The sequence below is a fragment of the Enoplosus armatus genome, chromosome 4 (genome assembly GCF_043641665.1).
Source record: "Enoplosus armatus isolate fEnoArm2 chromosome 4, fEnoArm2.hap1, whole genome shotgun sequence".
Taxonomy (NCBI): Eukaryota; Metazoa; Chordata; class Actinopteri; order Centrarchiformes; family Enoplosidae; genus Enoplosus; species Enoplosus armatus.
In genome coordinates, this window is record NC_092183.1 from 23,776,716 (window position 1) to 23,799,671 (window position 22,956).

The 22,956-nt window shown below is 42.1% G+C and overlaps 1 protein-coding gene across 2 annotated transcripts; it reads left to right on the forward strand.

Moving 5' to 3' along the window:
* The first annotated feature begins 501 nt into the window (after positions 1–501).
* Positions 502–19,493, forward strand: zfr (zinc finger RNA binding protein). Of its 2 annotated transcripts, XM_070904190.1 has the most exons (20): positions 502–549; positions 723–804; positions 5,197–5,476; positions 6,523–6,661; positions 6,928–7,149; positions 7,798–8,048; positions 9,110–9,316; positions 9,493–9,814; positions 10,164–10,357; positions 10,474–10,593; positions 11,079–11,224; positions 11,667–11,826; positions 12,543–12,745; positions 12,898–13,048; positions 13,940–14,081; positions 16,184–16,281; positions 17,170–17,265; positions 18,218–18,329; positions 18,583–18,680; positions 19,037–19,493. In XM_070904190.1, the coding sequence occupies exons 1-20, from the start codon at positions 513–515 to the stop codon at positions 19,217–19,219; spliced, it is 3,243 nt and encodes a 1,080-aa protein (XP_070760291.1). In that variant the 5' UTR covers positions 502–512; the 3' UTR covers positions 19,220–19,493. The 2 variants fall into 2 exon arrangements, 1 of the variants encoding a protein (XP_070760291.1); XR_011597331.1 differs by lacking the exons at positions 16,184–16,281; positions 18,583–18,680; positions 19,037–19,493 and having other exon boundaries at positions 18,218–18,251.
* The last annotated feature ends 3,463 nt before the right edge of the window (positions 19,494–22,956 follow it).

Sequence of the window (22,956 nt, forward strand, 5' to 3'; positions counted from 1 at the left end):
CATAAACCATCACGTTCTGATCTCATTCATTTCATTTTTGTATTCATTCAGTTAACATTTGGACTCAAATTAATTTATCAATTGTAATCTGGTAGAGTAACAGTACAGTTTTGGTCCCTATCACAGGTCATGGGCATGGTCTTATTTTTTGAATATAATTAAATCGATAATTCGGTAAAACTTCTGTGTCTTTATCAGACGATTGACATTTTTTAATTGAATTAATTTCGTTAATTGAATGGTTTCTATTCTATTTCATTCATTTTCCATGTTTGTGCAATTTATTTTTTTCACTGTATATCTTGTATCGTTATTTTTTTCCGTTACTCCCTGCAGGCTTCTTTTGTTTGTCTTGTAACGTTATTGTGGTTTTAATAAAGTTGGTGAACAGAACACAAACAACCCCATCGCCTCTTTCCTCCGCGCAGGCGCCAAGACGGTTTTTCCGGGTGCGACATGTAATATAAGTAGGCTGGTCTACAATACGATCGTCGGTAGAATATACGAAACCAATGATTCCCATATGTCCAGTGGTCTCCTTCACCTATGGTAAGTATCGTAAAAACGTGGGGATTATTTGACAGTCAGCTAGAAAGACTTAAGTAACGTAATAAGCGAAGCAATATTAAAATAGTGACGTTAATGGATAGTCCTTGGACCGCACATTTGAGCCTGGTGCTAACGGTTAGCTTAGCCTTATCCTGTATGTCTGTCATCCGCAGTGCCCAGCCGGCTTGGTGAAGATGCCAAAATGGCTACCGGCAATTACTTTGGATTTACCCATGGCGCTGCCGCCCAGTACAGGTAAGGGGACCCGACATGCTCGGCTTGTCGGTTACAACACCGCTGCGTAATGTTTTTGAGCTCAAACGCCAACTGTGTTTGTATGTTGTGCAGGTATGCGGTTCCCACTGCTGCCATTGTTCAAATTGGGGGAGGGGGCGGTTATCCCTCTGCTGATGCTGCTGCTGCTGCTGCAGTCAGACGTTAACGGGAGTTCGGGCTGAAAATTGCACTGCGTTAAAAAAAAAAAAAACCCGCAATCCCCGATTTTTGAGGGGTTATCAGACGTCAAAACACAGCACAGCGGTCAATGATATTATGAGGCCGGAATTTACTGTTCAGGTAATCGGCAGAAGTTCGCCATTCATGATACAAAAGTAATCCACCAGCAGGAATGTGCACTCGCACACATTATATTGTCCGACTCTGTCCGACTCTGTGTGTTGCCGGATAACATTGCATTGCGGCAAAAGGTGTGTAGTTGCCCGAAGACCCCCGTGGACTTGCGTGTGTTTTTTCCCCCTGACAGTGTCATTGCATGTCTGAACACTGGCCTTCCATCGCTAGCCAACATAGTAGTCGGACTGAAAACAACCCTGTGTTTTAAAGGTAACTAGGGGTAGTTACCTGGATGTAACTCCAATTCTATGCGGCAATCATTTTTACCTAGCATCGCGGTGATGGGTTTTGTAAACAGGAGAAACATGGTTGCCCTAGGTTTCTGGTGGGCTTAGTGCTGTGGTTTTATATTATTTGACCAAAAACTATGCTTTGTCACATTATTTTTTTGACTACTACATTACAATATTTATTTAAAAAAATCCCCACAGATTGTAGTTTTTCACATCACACTCTGACATTAGCTAGCCCGGCATCGCCAGACCAAATTCGCGAATGCGAATTTTAGATTTTCGACGGGGCACGCAGACCAGAATGCCTCTGGACGCTACAACCAATCAAGAGCAACGAAAAGTGTGACGGTAGCGGTAGTTACAACATCAAATTCATCATAATACACACAGACGTTTGGCATGACGTGATTTATAAGCCGACAATTTACCAGCCGTACCTAACGTGAACTACCATCCAGTTCGTTTAACACTGCCGTCTCAAGCCAGTAGCTAAGTGTACAAGATTCTGCTAGATTTTTAGATTCGCAAGGTTGCATACAGACAGCTTTCATTTTAGCACGTTTATAACATTTCACTGTTAGCTTAAAGAGTGTGCTGTGGTTGTGTAAAACAACAACAACTGCGGACAAAGCAGGTGGAGATAACGTTGTTCTACTTTCTTACTTGAGTTCTCGTCATCTCGAGTAAAAGCCCCGCCCTCTGTCAAACACACGCAGAGGAGAGGACGGAGTACGGTGGCTGACGAGGGCCAACGAGCTACAACGGCCCAAAAACATTTCCATTAGGAGAAACTTGCTGCAGCTTCAGAAACTAAGCAAACTCCAGAACGCAAATGGAAAAACAAAATGTGTCGTAGAAAGCCTAAAACATATACATTTAACAGCACACATTCTGTTAATACAGAAACGATGCAAAGTCAAAAACACACAAGCCAAGACAACACTGCATATCCAGTCAACACAATGGAAGTGCTCTGGTCCCAGCGGAACAGCTTGATTTTCGGCCCGAGAGAGTTTGCCGTTGCTCTGTTTATGATATTGTAAAAGACTTAATCTATAATAATCTATATTATACTATAGATCTGTTGATCTATAATGTCTGCACCACACCAGTGGCAGCCTGTTGCAGCAGCTCTCGCTCACAGTTTCTCTGTACTTTATTTTCTTTTAGTTTGTTAACTTTTCAAACGTGTGTGGACACTAAACTTGTTGTGTTTGCTCTGGTCTTTTTTGCTGTTTTTTTGCAAATTTCCCTGCTGAGGGATTAATAAAGGATTATCTTATGTTTAGGCCGAATGTAAACATGAAAACCTTTACTCCACTTTTCTTCCCGCTCCAAATCAAACCTCTCTCGTCTGGTCTCTTTCTCTATCTCTTGGGTTGAAAATCAAGCCGCTCAGCAGCATAGTTTTTATAGTTTTTTCTTCTTCTTTTTTTTCCCCTGGCCCTGTGAAAATACAGAAGTCGGTACAAGATGTGCATTTCTGTCTCTCTGCCATATTAAATTGCCATCAGATTTACGTAAGATGGTGCAGAGCTTTCCATGAGTGCTGGCTGCCAGCCAAACAGCCCACTACTCATTTAAGTCCAGCCGGCTAATTTTATTAAAAATATTTTTGATTGACAAGTTGCGATTCCCTACACGTCTACATTGTACGACCACTAGCCCCCGCTTCAACACAATACAACCATGATGATAAAGAAACGTGCCTATCTGCCTGTATCTTTCCCTCCCCCACATGTTCTATATGACTTGGGTGCTCAGCTGAGAGGTTGTGTCCTGCTGAGTAGAGAGCAGAGGGTCGCCTCTCAGATGTTATTGATACCAATGCCATTATCGATTCTGTAGCCTTCTATTTCGGCCCACCTTATTTAATTATTTATTTATGAACCAAACGATGAAGTTGATCAGCTTAAATTATTGATATGATATGGATGAAAATGTGACTCTTAAAACTGATGTGACATGATTTGCTAGAGAGAAGACGTGTGGTCCAGAGTGATGCCTCTTTCTACCTCACAAACAATCCTTGGCAGCTGTACAGACACCCGACAGACAAACCCGACTACAGCCATGTATTGTTTTGGCCTGCCATCAGTTACTGGCTCGACCAAGTCATTTTGTCACATTCACACTAACTTTCACTCACATATGGAGCGAAATGCTCGGCCGGGACATCCCTAGTTTTATTATCTGAGTCTAAACGCAGTGTAGAAAAGCAGAAGTCTGTCTGTCATCCACTAAAATGGATGAAATGCAGAGAATATTTGTACAGCACTTGTTTTCATTTAGGTTTTCTTTAGTCAAAGAAAAAACCTGCTACGCCTGCCTGTGTGCAGTCAATGTTATAGCATATTATAATATATAAGGATATTTACGCTTGGTAACAGACGTGCTTGTTGCGAGTTTGACGTCATTGTTTTGTGCATCTGTCAGAAAAACACGCCGGCATTGATAAGTTATTGATGAGCTTGGAGGCATATGATTCTGATGGATCGGATCGGTTCTCTATCCCCATCCCCTCTATCTCATCTGCCGATTTGGAGTCCAATCTGTTATTCATTTAATTTATTTATTCAACATTTAGGTAAATGTGTATATCTGACACACTGACATAACGGACTGCTAAATTCGGCTCACTCTATTTTTCACCACCTACTTGAACGCACTGTAGAGTAGGGAAGAGCTTCTTCCCCTGCAAACAATCTTTGGCTTGCAGGGAGCACCTTAACCAGACAGCAAAGTTTAATCTTGGCCTGTTACGTTACTCTTGCACGGTTATAATATTACTTACTCTTTTACTTACGTTACTCTTTCACTAATATATGTTAGTGGCAGCTGATGTGATCTGCTGCTGCCGATATTTGTCATTTTTTGGCCAGTGTCTGCTAAAAATGAGAAGTCGCTATTTGAATTGGCTTATATTTTTTTTCAAAGTCAAAGGTGTTGATGGAATAGTTATGGCTTGTTACAAGCAACACTGCTGTACAAACAACACTGCTGGTTTGAATGTTTCTGATGACATGGATCTATAATTAACATTTGATATGAAGTAAAATTAAATGTGTGAGAGGCATCATTATACAATCTGGCTTCAATTCACCCCCTCACCGTCTGTGTCGCCAATTTCCCCTATCTCTCCCCTGTTAAAAATCTCCAGTTAGCTCAACTGCCAGTGACGTTTTATGTTGTATTTCAGTGGCGTAACAGCCAGAAAATGGTGCCCATTTTCAACAGGATTCAAGAATCAATCGTGACACCAAGAATCGCAATTAAATCATGACATTCCCAAGGATTCCTACCCCTAGTGTATTTATAGTTGTGTGTTAAGGGGCTTAAAAGTAATATGACACCTAAAAAGCTTTCAGAGCAATAGCTCACCTCTCTTTGTCTAAGGATGACTGGTCAGAGTGCAGCTGTCCTGATAAGGCGAGGCTGTCTTTCTTCTCCTGGAGACCCAGGTCGTGGGAGATAGACTCCACACAGATATACTGTCCTCTCTGAGACATGCACTGAATGTGACATATGTGACTTGTGTTGTAAAACTTAGGTAAGCATAGTTTCTTGTTTTTAGAATCCAATACCCAACGGAGTCACACATCTTTTACACTGAACTATAAATTAAACCCACTGCCATAATCTGTCCAACTTCATCACACATCTACCACTCTGTGTACATTGGGCCAAGGATGCTCCCACACTCACAATAGGGAGTGATGCCACCAAGTTGCGACCGGCCAACTAAGCTTTTCGACATTTCTCATTTGTGTTGTCCTACCAGTCAGCAGCCAGCTGCCGGGGTAGCATACACGCACCCCACCACAGTGGCCAGCTACACGGTTCACCAAGCACCTGTGGCAGCGCACACCGTAGCAGCAGCCTACGCTCCCACTGCAGCCACAGTTGCTGTAGCTCGGCCCGCGCCCGTCGCCGTGGCAGCCGCCACTGCTGCAGCATATGGAGGATACCAGCCAACCCATGCTGCTACTGACTACGGCTACCCTCAGCGCCAGCCTGAAGTCCCTCCACCACCACCGCCGGTCACCTCACAGAACTACCAGGTACCGTTTAACTTTGATCACTTTATTTCATCACATCAATTTGTTTTATTCTGAGGGTCGGGACCCGATGTTCTGCCTCCACAATCAAAATGTCAAATTCATCAAAAGCCCGTTCTAAAGTGGACATTATTTAAACATGAACTAGCCTACATTTGTTAGAATAAACCTCAAGTAGCACTATAAACGTCACAAAAAAAAATCATCATGGGCATAACGTGGCAAACTTTACATTCGAGGCACAACAGAGCTTTTACAGTGATAACCATAAGCCATGAACATGAGGTGGGGGCCTTTTTGGTGGACACTGATCTGCATCGTTTTACCTTGTTTTACCCCAGCGCAAAGCCTGAAGTGTCATGTAAATGGGACATGAAGAAGGGGAAAGTAGCAGGAATTGTGAATTCAGTTATTTATTTCTCTTAAAACTGCAAGTTCAAATTGATTTTTAAAATCACAATTTGTATAGATTTTAATGTATTTTTGTTTATTTATTTCTTAAGTTTTGGGGCATTTTTTGCCTTCTTTATTGCATAGCGACAGCTTTGGCAGTATAGACTGTCAGTCAAGTGTTAAATGAGTTAAATACCGTCAGTGCTCGGGCTAGCACTATCCCTGCAGCCTCTCTAGTAAAGTAAATTAGACCACATAGACAAGCGAGGAGTCTGAGAGAACTAAGTAAGTAGATGTAAATGGAACTTCCCTGCAAACAAGTAATGGGTCAGGTAAAATGTTTGGCTGGTTTGGAAATTACCTGTAAAGTTCCCATGATGAATTCAGCATAACGTACATTTCCATGTTACAAATGGAACCACATTGACTGGTGTTTTCATCACAAATAGTTATTATTCACTAGTTATGAATGGTAAATGGACTGAATTTATACATAACACTTTTTAGTGCTTTACAATTTGCCTCTCATTCTCACACACACACACACACCCCTCCTGATGGCAGCATCGGAAGCAATTTGGGCTTCACTGTCTTTCCTGGGACACTTCGATGTGTAGACGGGAGGAGTGATTTTTTTTTTTTTTTTTTTTTTGCAGGACTCCTACTCCTATGTCCGGTCCACAGCTCCAGCTGTAGCTTATGACAGCAAGCAGTATTACCAACAGCCCATTGCTACAGCGGCTGTTGCTGCTGCACAGCCTCAACCCAGTGTGGCAGACTCCTACTACCAGACAGGTACGCTAAATACTCTCTAAATTCATTTTCATTCACTAATACACCTTTTTAAACAGACACTGCATATGACACTGGTCTACCGCATTGATATGAGACAGCTTGTCACCCTGCTTCTCACCATTAGTAGAGCTTCAAGTCTACAGTGTAGTTCCATACGCTTCACTGACGAGCAACAATGCCAGCATACACTTCGACACTAATTGTTGTTCATTTTCACCGTAACTAACCAGCAAACCGTAATGTATCCCCTTTTTTGTGTTTTCTAGCCCCCAAACCAGGATATAGCCAGGGGGTAACGTCATACACCCAGAGCCAGCAGACCCGACAGGTGACCGTGATAAAGCCAGCTGCTCCCAGTCCAGCCTCATCCACTTTCTCCATCTACCCAGTGACCTCCACTGTCCAGCCTGTGGCTGCCGCCGCCGCCTCTGTGGTCCCGTCTTACTCCCAAAGCCCAACCTACAGCACAAACGCTGTCACATACTCTGGTAAGCCTTGACACTGAATTGCCTGAAATGGTACAAAAACATGGGGAAAACTAGGAAGCTTCATAAGCGTCAAAATGGACGAAGACGAGAGGCAAACAACATATGTATTCAACCTAGAAAAGGTGGACATCTAGAGGACTGACCCCTGACTAACCCATGTAAATGGAAATAGACCAAGGACTGCAATACACGTAGGATATTTCAATTGCTTCACAAAACAAATGCAAAATTATTATTCACAAGACATTATTGAGCCAGTCCATATTTAGAAATCTATACATTTGTAACTAAAACGCAAATGAAACAATAAGGTAAACAATATTACAGCAGGGTACTACGTGCATAAATTCTTATCTTCCTCTTTAGCAGCATGACATTAGGGATGACGGCATCTATCGGTCCTCCACTATGTTCTAAAGTAAAATATCTCGGCAACTATTGGATGGATTGCCATGAAATTTTGCACAGCCTTCATGTTCGCCAAAGGATGGATTGTAAAACTTTGATCTCCCTGTCATCTTTTTCCAATACTTGTTTATGACCAAATACCGGCAAAACTGGCATTCCCATCAGCATCACCTGCACTTGTGTTTTAATTTTGAATTGCTCGCTAATGCTAATGTGCTAAACTAAGATGGTCTTTTCCAGGAACGTCATACTCGGGCTATGAGGCAGCAGTTTACTCTGCAGCGTCCAGCTACTACCAGCAGCAGCAACAGCAGCAGCAGCAGCAGCAGAAGCAGGCAGTGGCAGCTGTAGCAGCGACGGCGGCATGGACGGGAAACACTTTCACCAAGAAACCCCCCTTTCAGAGTAAGCAGCTCCGGCCCAAGCAGCCGCCCAAACCCCCTCAGATCCACTATTGCGACGTCTGCAAGATCAGCTGTGCTGGCCCACAGGTGAGTTCAATATAGGCCACAGTAACACCATTTTTGTCAAATGTGCTAAGCATTAAGCGCATGCACATATATGCAGCCAAGTTTCAAAATGTCAATGTCAATATGCACAGGTAAACAAGTACTTTTTTGTTTTTACAGTCTACTGTTTTTCTACTGTGCACCTATTGTCTAGCCCCACAGGGCCATGCCTTTCAGTAATGCAATATATTACGATAAGTGTATTTTAAGATGCAGTGTACCTGTCACATTGGCTTTGGTCACCGCAGAGTGTCCACCTTTTCTTTTCTCTAAGATGATTCACTTGAAGGTGACGCTTTAGGCGGCAAAAACGCCAGTCCTCCCTTTCATTTTGACTGAGGGTAGTGTGTTTTAGGCTGTGGTGGTGGTAACTGCGGGGGGGTTCCAGGGGGGGGGGGAAAGTTGAGACAGATTCAACTTTTGGAGAAACGTAACCCGACGGGGTTAAATTTCACAACATAACGCCACACAAATTGGCGACATGGTGTCACTCCCACACCCTGCCTTAATCGCAGCACCCGCCCGATTCTGTCTGAATGTAGCCTTATAGTTGTGAGCAATCGAACCTTCAACATGTCCGTGCAGACAGACTGTGAAGACGGTCTCCGTTTCATAGTTGATCCAGAGTTTCGCAGCCTCTCACATCTTTAAAAAAAAGTCCAATATACACATATTTGCAGTCAATGTGGTCCTAGAGTAGTCCTCCTAGTTTTAATTACTGTCGAGTAAAGATTGTCCCGAGCCAATCAGCAGGATCGGGAAGCTCCCAAGTTTTTTTGTGATGGATGGGTATCGAGTGTGTAAACATCTTGATCCACTTCTGATCCTCTCAGGTCTGTCTGAAATGCCCCCACTGCAGAGTGCATAAAAATAACAGCCATCAGACGGTATCAAACATTAGCATTCAACAAATGGTCCAGCTGAACAGATTTGATGTTCTGAAGTCTAAAAATGACATACAGTAACTAGTTCACTAGTGTCCAAAACAAATACTTGTCAATCAATACGACTAATGGCCCTGTCTTCTCCCTCGAATGCATAAGACTTACAAGGAGCATCTGGAAGGCCAGAAGCACAAAAAGAAGGAAGCTGCACTGAAGGTTTCCCAGAGCAGCAGCAGCAGCAGCGGCAGTGGCGGAGGGGTATTGGCCCGCAACGCTCAGAACCAGCTCCGCTGTGAACTTTGCGACGTCTCCTGCACTGGCGCCGACGCCTACGCTGCCCATATCCGCGGAGCCAAGCACCAGAAGGTATGGATATGAGCGGGGCGTCGCACATCTGCCCTGAGTCAGGCGGGGGGCTAAAGGTGGTGTTAACCCATGTCAGATGGTAGTAAGACTATTAAATACAGTATATATCCTGTGTTGTCAGCGTGTTTAAATGGAAACCTCAGACCTTCTGAAAATGCCCTTTCTGAATTCTCCAGGTTGTGAAGCTTCATACCAAACTTGGTAAGCCCATTCCCTCTACTGAGCCCAGCATGGTCACTCAGACATCGTCCTCCACCACAGCCGCCCTCAGCAAGACCACCACAGCGACCCTGAGCAGTTCCAGCACCACCAGCTCTCTGTGCGTGGCTGCCTCCTCGTCATCCCCTGCCGCTAGCTCCTGCCCCCCATACCTGAAACCTGTCAACATAGTCAGCAGCAGCGTGGCAGGCGTCAAGAACCCGTTAACCAACAGCCTCTCCACTGCCAACTCTGCCTCAGCTGGGAAGAAAATCAACACCCCCAAGATCAATTTTGTTGGTTAGTAAGACTTGTTGTGAGGTCAGTCTTACTGTCTCACTTGATGCTTTTTTTTTATGTAATCTGTGAAATATTAGAACCAGTAGTTTGGCAAAAGTATAGTTATAGCAGGGAACATCCTTGTTTGAAATAGAATGGTTGCTCACTGTGTAGTGCAAGTATCCGCACCCTTACTTTTATACTCCATTACTTTGTTGCCAGTGTTTTTTACTGCAATCCAACACACATTTTGGGTGTGCAATCAATTTTTGTTCAGTTTGGGACCAACTTTGTCACATCTCTTTTTGTTATTTAGCACTATTTAGACCAAGGTCTGTGATTTTTAAATTGCGTCATTTCTCGAATGCAGGTGGAAATAAATTGCAGACCACAGTGAAGATGGAAGAGGCCAGAGCGGAGGCCAAAGTGGAGGCTTCTAAGCCTGTGCCGCCCTCTTCAGGTACTCAGGACCCCAAGACTGAAGTTTCAGATTCTCTGTCCACATCAGCCCTGGCTGCACTGCAGAGTGACGTCCAACCTGTCGGTCATGACTATGTTGAGGAAGTAAGGTTTTTTTTGTTTTTTTAAACAGACCTATACATGGCCTAGAGCCAACTTGTGCTCACTGAGCAGAAATGCATGTAAATCTTGTGTGTAATATGTGGACTCTTCTTTTCCAGGTCCGAAACGATGAAGGCAAAGTCATCCGCTTCCACTGCAAGCTGTGTGAATGTAGCTTCAATGATCCAAACGCAAAGGAAATGCACCTAAAAGGTCGTAGGCATCGCCTGCAATATAAGGTTTGTAGCTGTAGCCGCTTGCGTATTTGTCAGGTGTCTCAGAGCAGAAGATTGAAGGTCTGAGAGTGATGCATATTTGATGCTGTATTACACAAGTGAATCATCTCTATAAATCTAGAAAAGTTGTCTCTATTTGGGAGCTGCATAGCTGAACTAACCTACTTGCAGGAAGTATAACTAAAAGGTCACTCTTGTTCACATTGTGGTCGGTATAGACATACAAAAGGCACATTATCTTTGGCTATTCTGAAGTGAGTAAAGCCAATAAAAAAACAAAACAATGGTATTAGGCCTTGTATTCACCAGTGGCATGGACAACGTGCACACAAAGTTCTCAAGGTGCGAATGATGCTCCGATGCAGCTGGTCTAATTGCTTCATATTTTACTTTAAGCAACTTTCACTCTTTATCTGAAGGGAATCCTTTTTTTTCTTCCTATATGACACCCATGAAATACACTTTCTTTTTTTTGCTTGTTTTGGTAGAAAAAGGTGAACCCAGATCTGCAGGTGGAGGTGAAGCCCAGCATCCGAGCCCGAAAGATTCAGGAAGAGAAGATGAGGAAGCAGATGCAGAAAGAGGAGTACTGGAGAAGAAGAGAGGAGGAGGAGCGCTGGAGAATGGAGATGCGGTACGTTTACGGTCATTTCTTATCAATGGTTGTTAATGAGGAGAGATGCAACATATATAAGTAACATACAAAGTCAAAAGGCAACTTGACTTGCTTTAGATTCTTGAAGATGAGCAAAGGCCTGTGTTGGTGGGGGTGTTTCCCTTTTTTTAACTCTCTGTAGGATCATAATTACACCTTGACAGTTGTCGTGTGGCCTCGACAGCTGAAGGTCTGAGAATCTTTTGCAGATATACCGAATGAGGAAAGAATGGTTTTCATCCCTCTGGCTGAGTTCCACGAGCTTGGAGAACCTATGCCAAGGGGCACTGTTCTCCATGCTCAACTTACTGAGATACTTCATGTTGGTTGTTCTTTTTTAACCATCTGCACACTAGACGTTTAAAAGCAGTTTGTCTCCCTCCCAGTTCAAAACTGTACAAACTAATTTTTATATTTTCAGGCGTTATGAAGAAGACATGTACTGGAGACGCATGGAGGAGGAGCAGCACCACCACTGGGATGATCGACGTCGTATACCAGACGGAGGGTATCCACAGGGGCCTCCTGGTCTACTTGGAGTCCGGCCCGGCATGCCTTGCCTGCAGCCTCAGGGTCCTTTGGTAGGGGCTTTGTCATTGTGCCTATGCAGTGTGGCTCAGTATATTGCAAGGGACCATAAGTTGGTAACACTTGGCATTTCACTTTAGGAAATGGTCTGTAGAGTCACCAGAGAGAGGTAATTGTAGAAGCAGGTGTTCAGTAAATGGTAAATGAACTCACTTATATAGCACTTTTCAACCTTCACGGTTCCCAAAGCACTTTACAGTTAAGTCATTCACCCATTCACTCACACACTGTTGGCAACCGAGCTGCCATGCAAGGTGCTGGTCTCCATTGGGAGGAACTTAGGGTTCAGTGGCTCAAGGACTCTTCGACATGACGGGGGGAGCCAGGGATCGAACCCCTCAACCCGCTCTAACCAGCTTTACCTCCCGAGAAAAAGCAGTCGCCAATCAGAGACTGGAACATTTAATTGGCATTAAAGGAACCCCTCTCGCCCCTCTCCTCCATCATCAACATCTTAGACACAAAGTCATTTTTAGGCCCACCTTCCCACCCCAATAATGTTGTACAGTCCCTTAGTTCATATAACGACTCAAGCTGACATTCTCTCTTCAAAGACGATTGGGCTCTTGCTCCTGGAGCGTTCCTGACCCGCAATGCCACTATAAACATAAACCCACTCCTGGAGAAAGGGTTAAAATCTGTTTTTTAAGCTCGATGCACTTTATCTCAACATAATATATATTTTTTTAATCCTTTTTACGTCTTTCAGCCCCCACGTCGGCCTGATTCTTCAGACGACCGCTATGTCATGACCAAGCATGCAGCCATCTACCCCTCGGAAGATGAGCTCCAGTCTATCCAGAAGATCGTGTCAATCACGGAACGTGCCCTCAAACTGGTTTCGGACATAATTACAGACCAGGACAAGCCCAAGGAAGAGGACAAAGAAAAGAAGGAACCCTCTAAAGACAGGTGTGATATCTGGGCTTGTCTGCTTCGAATTCATTTTTACTCGGGCTCAATTCTGTATTTGGACGTAACGTTTGAGATTGATGACATTTTGATTGTCACTTGTCTTGCTTTTGCATATTCTCCTGTCCCATCTTCCTTGTGTGACCGTCTAGAGCCCTGAAGGGAGTGATGAGGGTTGGAGTCCTGGCCAAAGGCTTGCTTCTTCGCGGGGACAAGAATGTCAACCTAGTCCTGCTCTGCTCTGAGAAGCCCACCAAGGGCCTCCTCACCTGCATTGTGGAGCATCTCCCTAAACAACTAACAGTACTGTCTTTTCAAATATCACACTACAATTCATTTCTTCAGTGGCCACTTTTAATAGGTACCTGCCTCATGGTTTAATGAGAGCACTGCTGTCACATTAATTTACTGGGTTAAAATAGATAATGTAATAGATAAAAGGTGAAGTAACACCAGTTGGTGATTTATGGCTGCATATCGTGTAAAATCAAGTAAATGAATGATCTCACCAGTAAATCAGTCATGAGGGGGGATGACTGCTGGGAGTTACTAATGAGCTTGTAATAGAATTAAAAACAAATCTGGTGATTTATAATAGAACGTCATCAGCGTTTATCAGATTTTTTTTTTATGTCTGGCTGTTATGTTGTCACATTGCTTAATTGATACCCCCAGGGGTTCAATTAAGAGTCAACAGGGATGATGTCTATGGCTAGTGGTAATAACCAACATTGAGTTGGTGATTCAGGAACACAAGTGACTCCAGTATTACAACACTTTCTACACGCAGAGGAGGCAGAACTTTAAATACATTTGTATTCAAATTAGGTAACGCAACCGAAAACAGGAAACATGAATTATATGGTTCAGTCATTTTGTGATGAATATCAACATGGAGGTACTTTTTAAACAGTGCATCCGTGTATCGATATGATATTGCCACGCAAAATATCACGATACCACCCCCCCCACCCCCCACCCCCACCCCTGTTGAGCACATTAAGATGTAAAAATCCTTTTTACCTTGTTGCATGTTTGGAATGTTATGAAGACCTAGCAGTCCTCATGAACTGTACCTACGAAAGTGGCCACTGAGTGTAGATTGTATCAACTAGTTATGTTGCCCAGCTAGTTTCATGTAAAATGGACTTAATGAAATAATGTAAGCGCAACCCTTTTTCTTCTTTTCTGCAGATGGTGACACCAGAAAAATATGAGGTCAAGGGATCTATCCAGGAAGCAGCCATCATCCTGACATCCTGCACCGAGCCAAAGATGCAAGTGACAATCACGCTGACGTCACCTATCATCAGAGAGGAAAATGGCCGGGATGGAGGTTGGGAGATCCATGACAGCCTTTCCCATTGCACCTCTTTTTCTTTTCTTTTTTTTTTCTTCTTGTCTTTCTGCTATCTCTCTATGAAATCAGTTTTCAATATGTTGGTTGACACCCTGAAGAGCACTGTCCTGCTGGCACTCCACAAAGATTGTTTTGTTGGGCTTTTTAAATCCGATCATCCTGGCAACTTGCTCTTTTTCATTTATGATTTTATTTTTTTTATTTTTTTTGGATTTCAGAAATATTTAATAACTTCAGTTGTGGTCTCGTACCTTCAGGGTTTGTTATGCTGTCAATGACCTGCAAAAAAAAAAGTTTTTAACTCCACCTTTTTGGTTAAACAACAATGTTTCCAAGGAACCATTAGATTGAGATAATCTGCTTTTACTGGTCTATGGTGGAAGCCCATAAGAGACCCCCAACTTAGTTATTTTTCTCAATTTTAATGCTCTTTCTAATTATGTGGGGCGCATCACTTCTAGTGTAAAATATAAAAAAAAAGATGCAAGAAGAAGGAGAGGCAAGTGCCAGCAGTATTGCTCTTAGGCTTTTAGCTCTGTAACTCCTACCTCTCAACTGCTATCTTTTTATCCTTTTGAACAAAGCATGATCAGTGTTTGCATTGTGTTAAGTCTAGTTATTCCCAGGTGAGATTCTATTTTGTTTCCTGTGTTCCTGGGGATTCTGTTTCCATTTTTATTGTTCGCTATAACCAATGGGAGACATGCATAACAGTATCTTTTCTCCAAATTTTCGTTGAGATGAGGAGACGAAAAAAAAAAAATTGGAATTAGTTGTGCAAAAAATATTTTTTGAATTTTTCAACCTTTTTTTTTTTTTTTTTTTCTCAATTCAAGATTTGGCAGAGGAAATTGGATATTATTTTTCCACAGGAAACAAATCTTCCTTTTTTTTGTGTACTGGTGAACAGTTCACCATGCTGAGATCCCCTGTTCTGAAGTGCTCCCCTGAGTTGATTGACATATTCCTTTGACACACATAAGACTCAAAATTGGGCTCAACAGGAGATATAAATATTTAGACTGGTTCAGCAAAAATGAAAGCCTTTTTGACAAGTTTTTTGCCTTTTTGATTTCACTGACCGTGGAAAGATAGGGCAAATCATTTTAAAGACGGACTATTTTCTCTTTTAGACTCATTGACAATGGAAAGACGAAGATAAATCATGACCAATATTGTTTTGAAATCTTGATTATTTCAAATTTATAGGGGAGTATTGTTAAACGTTCAGGTAAGAAGGCTATGAGAAATCTTTGCTTGGACCTGAGTACAGTCTTTTTGGTATACAATGATTGTTGGGGTCTTATTCCAACCTACTGATGTTAGATATGCATGCAGTGATATCCTAACCCCTTTTGTTTGCTGGTAGTTCTCATGTTTTTTTCTCTTCTTCAGCACCCATTGCTTTCCCTCCTTTTTATATTCATAGTAATATTTCCAAGTCCAGCACAAAGATCCCTTTTTATGTCTTTTGAAACCAAAAAAAAAAAAAAAGCAATTATTTCCAGTACATTGTCTCCCATCAGAGGTTTAGTAGGGCCCAACAGCTTCGGAAGGATTTTTGACCAAGGTTTTCTCACATCCCAAAACACTTTGCCACACCTACTATTGCCATGCCACTTTTTTATCAGGTCGCTCCCTATTAGCCACGCTAATGCTAATAATCATTAGTCATGGTGTCCCAATGAGTGAAGAAAATCTGCAAAAATTCAAAATTCCCATGGTACTTACCAAGGCTTTACAACACAATTACCTGATAAAATGGCATTGGCTTTGAAACATTAGTGACCTACACCCATGTGATTTAGCTCGACTGTTGCTTTCCAAACACATCAATTTGTCTTCAATATAGTGACTTAACATACAGTCAGTGTACACACTGTCAATCAGTATGTATCAGATGTAGTCAGTTTATTTATTTATTTTTTTTTTTTAGTACATGAACAGCCAACCAACTGTAGGTTGTCATGGAAAAGAAACCTTGGTATGTGTGGCAATGTGTTTGTTCTGCCAGCCTCGCTGACCTGGTCAAACACCCATTCCTCATCACCATTTTGACACTTCAAATCCATTTTTAGATGTAACCTCGGGTATGGTGAAAGACCCAGCGGACGTCTTGGACAGGCAAAAATGCCTTGACGCTCTGGCTGCTCTGCGCCACGCTAAGTGGTTCCAGGTTCGGAACATCATTTTACTTTTTTTATTGTAGCCTTATGAGATGCTTATGTTTTATTCATTTATTTGTGTTTTACACATTTGGTTTTTCATTTTATTATAATGAGGAAAACTACTACTATTTGAAACCAAAAAAAATATATATATATATATTCAAGGATGCCACCTACTACTACAAGGATCTGGTTAATGTCCATCATATGTATTGATCATCAATCTAAGTTCATTTGGAAGCTCTCATATGGAAAAAAAAAAAAAAAAAAGAATACTCTAGCAAAGAACTGGCATCCTTGTATTCCCTTTTTTAAAAATTTTCCAAGTACTGAATTGTAGTTACATGTGATTCCATAAGGCTGCACAATAACTTGCACAAAGTTGTGCCATCAAAAGTGCTTTCATGTTCAACGTTTGTATTGTTTTTATTCTATATATTTTTGTAGAATGGGGATTGAGAGAAAAAGGAATATCTGAGTAGTTTCCTGTGATTCTGCGTCCTGAGCAAAAGCACAGGCAAAGTAAAGCAGATATCCTTGGCTCTTTCAGTCCTTATACTCTCCTCTCAGGTGGACTCTTGTACTTTTTTTAAGTACCTGTTTGTGAGATACCTGGTAAAAACCTGGGTTCAGGGTTTAGAAGATGGCAAGAAAAGTCCTAATTTCTTGTGCATCTTGCAAACTTTGAACTCCCTTACTAACTGTGAGGTACAAGACTACTGGGAATGGCAGCTGATTTGCAAACTCTTATGGCTCATACACACCTCAAACCATACTCAAGCTTCCATTATGCACAGTAGTGTTTGGACCTCTATGACAGAACTGATTTCACTTTGTTTGGTCCATCTCTTGTCATTCTTGGTCACTCCGTAAACCTAACTCTATTGCGTCAAAAGGCTAGAGCCAACGGACTTCAGTCCTGTGTGATCATCATTCGAATCCTGCGAGACCTCTGTCAGCGAGTCCCCACATGGTCGCCCTTCCCGGGATGGGTACGTATGTTATTTAAACGAGCTAATGAAACATTTGAAGGCCTCCATGCATTGTGTGACTTTGGGCTGCCCCAAGACGAGATTTGACGTTTATGAGGAAAAACGCATAATCTTTGGTCCTTCTATTGAGCTTTGGTGACCAAGTTTTGGTTTCTGGGCCGTAGTTCTTGGCTGCTTCTCGAGGTACTACTTTCTGATGACTCTGGAACTGTTCAGGCGGAAGTCTCACAACTTTTTCCCAACATGTTTAAAGCATTCCTTCAGATTGCGAACACATAAGGGTTTCACCTGTATCAACATTAGGTCTTGAGATTGGATTTTTTTTCTCAACATGGCCAACTTCCTGGCAGGTCTAGAAAAGGGCTAGATGAAGAGGGAGCAAGTGAGCAACAGAAACGGAAAACGTATTCTGTGAATTGTTTCAACGTGAGGAAAATGACCAGAAAACACTCGGAATACGTCGCCTTTTGCAACGACCATTCAAACTGTATTAAACATTAGTACTTTAGAGAACTTGACGTTGACTCGTCACATGCAAAAAATTGTTTTTAAAAAGGGACTTTGGCTCCTGATATAGTCTCTTGTGCACCATTTCAAAAAGGTTTAAGTTTTAGTTCGTGCCCCTCCCCCTACAAGTCACTTCTCCAAGGTTAATACCGTCTGATAGCCTCATACTGAATGCGACGTGTCGCTGTTGCCACCTAAAAGTAGAGAGAAGACCAGTCAACACACTTGACAGGCTCAATCCAACTTCAGAAATCCATGGTTGTGGGATGATGTCACTCCCATGCTGACATGTTGTGAATATTTTGAGGCAGTAAAACATTGCATCTTTTTTTTTTTTTTTTTTTTTAAACAATTACTGTAGTTTAATGTGTATTCCAGCTTTCATAATGAAAGCGTACATTGCGTGCCAGGCATCTAAGCCATCTTCCCGGTTCACTGTGTTCAGGCCATGGAGCTGCTAGTTGAGAAGGCCATCAGTAGCGCCTCCGCCCCCCTCAGCCCAGGCGACGCCCTGAGACGCATCTTTGAATGTATTTCATCTGGGATTCTGCTCCCTGGTAAGATAATGTTTCTTCATTGCATTGATCAGTGTTCACGGACCGAAATTGGGTCATCTGAAAGTGGGTACAGCGAAATGTGAACTGTAACTTATTTGCTTGCCAAATGTGTGATTTAATGTGTAAATGTCATTTTTGTGAATATTCAATCTTTCCAAGGCGTTAATTCTCATAGACCTCCATTGTATTGATCTAGAGGACACTGAAGGACACGCTGACGTGAAACCTCACTGCTTTTTATTTCTTTGAATAGGTGGGCCAGGATTGGTGGACCCTTGTGAAAAGAAGCCCGTGGATACCCTAACACCTATGGGAGAGCAACAGAGAGAGGACATTACCTCAAGTGCCCAGGTACAAGCTCTTGGAATTCTATTTCATTTATCGAGTTGATTGAGACATAACATTTCATCAGGTGGTGAACAGTTTTAAAGTCTAATTTCTTCATGAGAGAAATAACAATTGGAAAAGCTAAACTTGTCCAGAGGTACATTTTGAGAACTGAAATGAGACATTTTAGAGTGGCGTAATCGGGCGTTAAATTGTCCTTGTGTCTGTTCTCTCTGTCACCTTTTCACCTGGAGATGTCAGTCGTCACAGGAAATGTGGTTTTGGGGATTTGCCATCTTTTTTTTGAAGGTTTTAGTTAGATCCCCTTTCATGAAGACGAGACGCCCTTTTGAAACGTTCTTTCCGCGTGTTCTTCACAGTTTGCGCTGAGGCTACTGGCGTTTCGTCAGATCCATAAAGTGTTGGGCATGGACCCCCTGCCACAGATCAACCCCCGCTTCAACATCCGCAACAGCCGCAAGCGTCGCCGCGACAACAGCGACGGGACGGACAGCTTCGAGGGTGAAGGCAAAAAGGACAAGAAAGATTATGATAGCTTCTAAGGTTCTCTATGACGAATTTAAAGTAATCTACGTACGAAAAACTATGAACATGTCGTATGCGCCGTCTCCTGAGTACTGGCCATGGTCCAGTGTTTGTTTTTTTTCCTTTTTAAGCTACAGATGTACCAGTATGATTGCAGCCTCACTCGATATTACACCAACAAAAAAAAAGTCAATTTGTGTACTGTATTAGTTGTAGATTTGTATAAGACCTCTGTGTACTAGATAAAGCAGTTTTTACATGACCTGCTTCTGACAGTGGCTCTGTTGATGACAGTCCTATTTTTTGGGGGGGTGGGGGTGGGGGTGTAGTCATGAGGGGAAAAAAGCAGTGCTAACATGTCAATGCCTTCATTTCATCTGTATAGTTGCATTCAGAGGTGGGCTGTGTTGTTACCATTGTGAAGCGTTCATTTGGCCAACTTGAATTTTGAGAATCTTGAAAAGTTTTTTTTTTTTTTTTTTTCTTTTTGAATATGAATAACCGTGCTTAACGCAAGTGATGTTCTGATGCCGTGGTCTTGTTCTGTCTCAACGCTAGGCTACACTTCAATTTAAAAGACCTGAGAAGAATTTGTTGATAGATCTTTGTTAGTAGTGAAGCCCTCAATGTAGTTGTCTTTTCACACACACACACACACACACATATATATATATATAAAAATAAAGTATTTGTATAATCTTTAAATAGATAAAAAAAAAAAATGTAAAAAAACGCTTTGATTTGTGGAAAACATGGCCATGTTCACACTACGTATCGTTTTTTGGCTTTTAACATTTTTTTTATTTTTATTTTTATTTTTTATTTTTTCCTCCCTGGTCAAGAAGGAACACTGTTGGCTTGCTTGCCTTTTTAACTTGGTTAGTTGCTAAATTTAAGTTCAATACTGGAAATGAGAATAAAAAAAATCATGACTGGGAATGTGAGGGACTGTAATGTAATTGCCCTTCAGTGTAGGTCCTGTCGTGAATGCTTGCCGTGCTCTGCGTTCTGCTTGACGATTCCACTAGCAGAATAAAGACATTTCCAGATTGACTTGAATTGTGTGTCTTTTGCGGAGTACCTCGGTTTTCTCTCATGGTATACAGCAGTGATACTCAACCTAAGGCCCATGGGCCAAATCTGGCCCGTGATGGGTCGCCAGGTGGCCCGTAGACCATTTTCTAACTTACAATGAAATTGGGTTGTTTCACGCTGGGATTTTTGTTTGTTTATACCAATTTAGTAAAGAATCAATAATGTCCCTTGCAGGGATCTGTGCAGTGGCACTTGATTTCTGTACATGTACACCCCGCTTTCTGCCAGAAAGACGGGAGACTGCTGCTCGTGTCCCGTGTGAACTACCGAGTCAACGTTGACTTATTTTTTTTACCCAAACCATGATCTTTTCCTAAACCTAACCAACTAGTTTTGGTGCCTAAACCTAACCAAACGGCGACCATTTGGTTAACGTTAACCCTTTGTTAGAAAGGCCTTCTGGCAGAAAGGCCTGAGGCCTGTTAATGTTTGTTTATTCCTGGCCCCTGGCCTCTAGTCATTTTGCAAAAGTGGTCCCTCCGGCAAAGCAAGTTGAGTATCCCTGGTATACATTGTAAACACATTATTTTAGTTTAGGGTTAGCATCAAGCCTGTTTTACCAACTGCTTGTATATAATTATTCTGTATTTTATCATTTATTTTGGGGTGTTCTATTATTGATTGTTGTCACCAGCATGCAAATGGAAGAGTAATTCCATTGTGAAATAGGCAGTCGGCCTGTATTGAGCGAATTCAAATGAGGACCAAATGATATTAAATGTAATATATTAGATTTAATATGTACAGATATTAAATGAGTCTGGACAGACATGTCCTGGTTGGCGGAGGCATACAGCTGTGGGGCGGTAATTCCACTGTTCTTTGTAACATTGTAATGCTTGTGTGTTTAGACCACGTTGTACAGGTGGAGCGCCTTTAATTGGCAAAGGAATGCAATGAAATTTAAAAACTAAATTCAAAATGGCCGACTTCCTGTTGAGTTTAGGGCATGGCACCAATAGGCTTTTTATAAAGTCTGGACGCATGTCTACCAAATTTTGTACATCTGGGTGAAAAACGGAAAGGTGGGAGCGTTTGATTTTGAAGTCTAGGAGGCTGCTGTTTTGTAAGCCTTGCCACACCCATATAGCCTGACATCGCCCTGTCAAAAGTGTACCAACTATACACTCAAGAATCCAACAGGATTGGCCAGGTTGGAGAAAATGGGAAGAGGAAGAAAAAGGAGCCGATTCGAATGAAATGAGCTCGCATATTCGTCCGCTCCCCCAGGCTAACGCCCACGCCCAAGACCCATGTCAGATTTACCCCATAAGAACCCATGGTGACACCAGTGTAACACACACTTCAAAGGCCCCAGAATCTTCCTTATACAGCTTTGTGCTTGATCTTAACTCATTAAGTCCCTCAGAGACATATATGAAACATCCTGGTGTGGTGGTCATGCCACAGTCATGTGACCGTGGCAGGTCGGGACCTTTTCAAAATGGTGGTGTGACATGTAAACACAAGTGAAGGAAGCAACTAATTTCAAAAAGCCTGTATTTTGATACTAAAGGTAAGTTAAAACCCATTTAACGATTCTAATACTTTAATAGTGTGTCCTGTATACAGTCAACCAGTTTTGACCATATTTCTTGAACAAATTAATATAAAACAGTAAAACAAGTAAATTTAACATAAACGCCACAATGTAACATATGTGTACCATCGCAGATCTTTGACATTAAGGGGTAGTATAAAAAAACCCATCAGAAATGGCTTCAATGTGGTCCACTTGGTCTGTGGTGTACTCCCCATAATTTTCCTTTGAGGGGAAATGGGTCTGGATTCTTATGGGTTAAAATCACCTTTCATGAGTAGCTTTTGCGATTGAGTCTGTAAAATGTAAAATAAAAAATAATTGTCCCCTCGCACCTCACGTGCACATCAGGGGCGTGTGGTTCCTGGACCGGTCAACGCTGCTCTGAAATTGTGTGTTTTGGTCTTGGAATTAAACGTCACCTTCTGTGTACGCTAAGCGTTGACCACGCCATGAAAATTTCCTGTAAAATTGATGATTGTCACACAAGGCTTACTCCCCGTTGCCAGTAGGTGGCGCTATGACCATGAGTCAGTATCTATCGCTTACCCAACATGAGACATTTCGGGCAAGAAACATCAAACTTGTTTCACGGCGACACATGCACATTTGATGGATCAAGAGTGACATGGTACACAAGAATGAAGATGTAAGTAACACAAGAAATGCAAGCTACTTAAATAACAAATCTGCAGATTGCACGGTGTGATGTGGTGTAATGTGGTGTGCAAACTGGCCAACAGCAGAGAAATGGGAACAACAGGCATCTGTGAAGCTTGAACAGCCTGAAGACTCTTTAACAGAGTTTTATATCCATCAGCAGGCAGCACTGCCCTCCCCTGGACGGTCAACATACATGCAAGATATTCCCTCTGTTTCATGGTGAAATGGAGATTGTTTGTTCCACAAAAAGTCAAAAGCTTTTGCAAATTTAGCGCCCTCAAGGTCTGAAGATTATGCAGACCAAAACAAAAAAGGAATTACAGTGCAGGATTCGCCTAAAAAAACAAACAATATATTGACTCATACAAAAATAATTCCTGTTGGGTTTAGGTTTCAACATTTCAAACAAAGGAAATATACAATTACACATACAACAACCCCCCCACCCCCATCCAA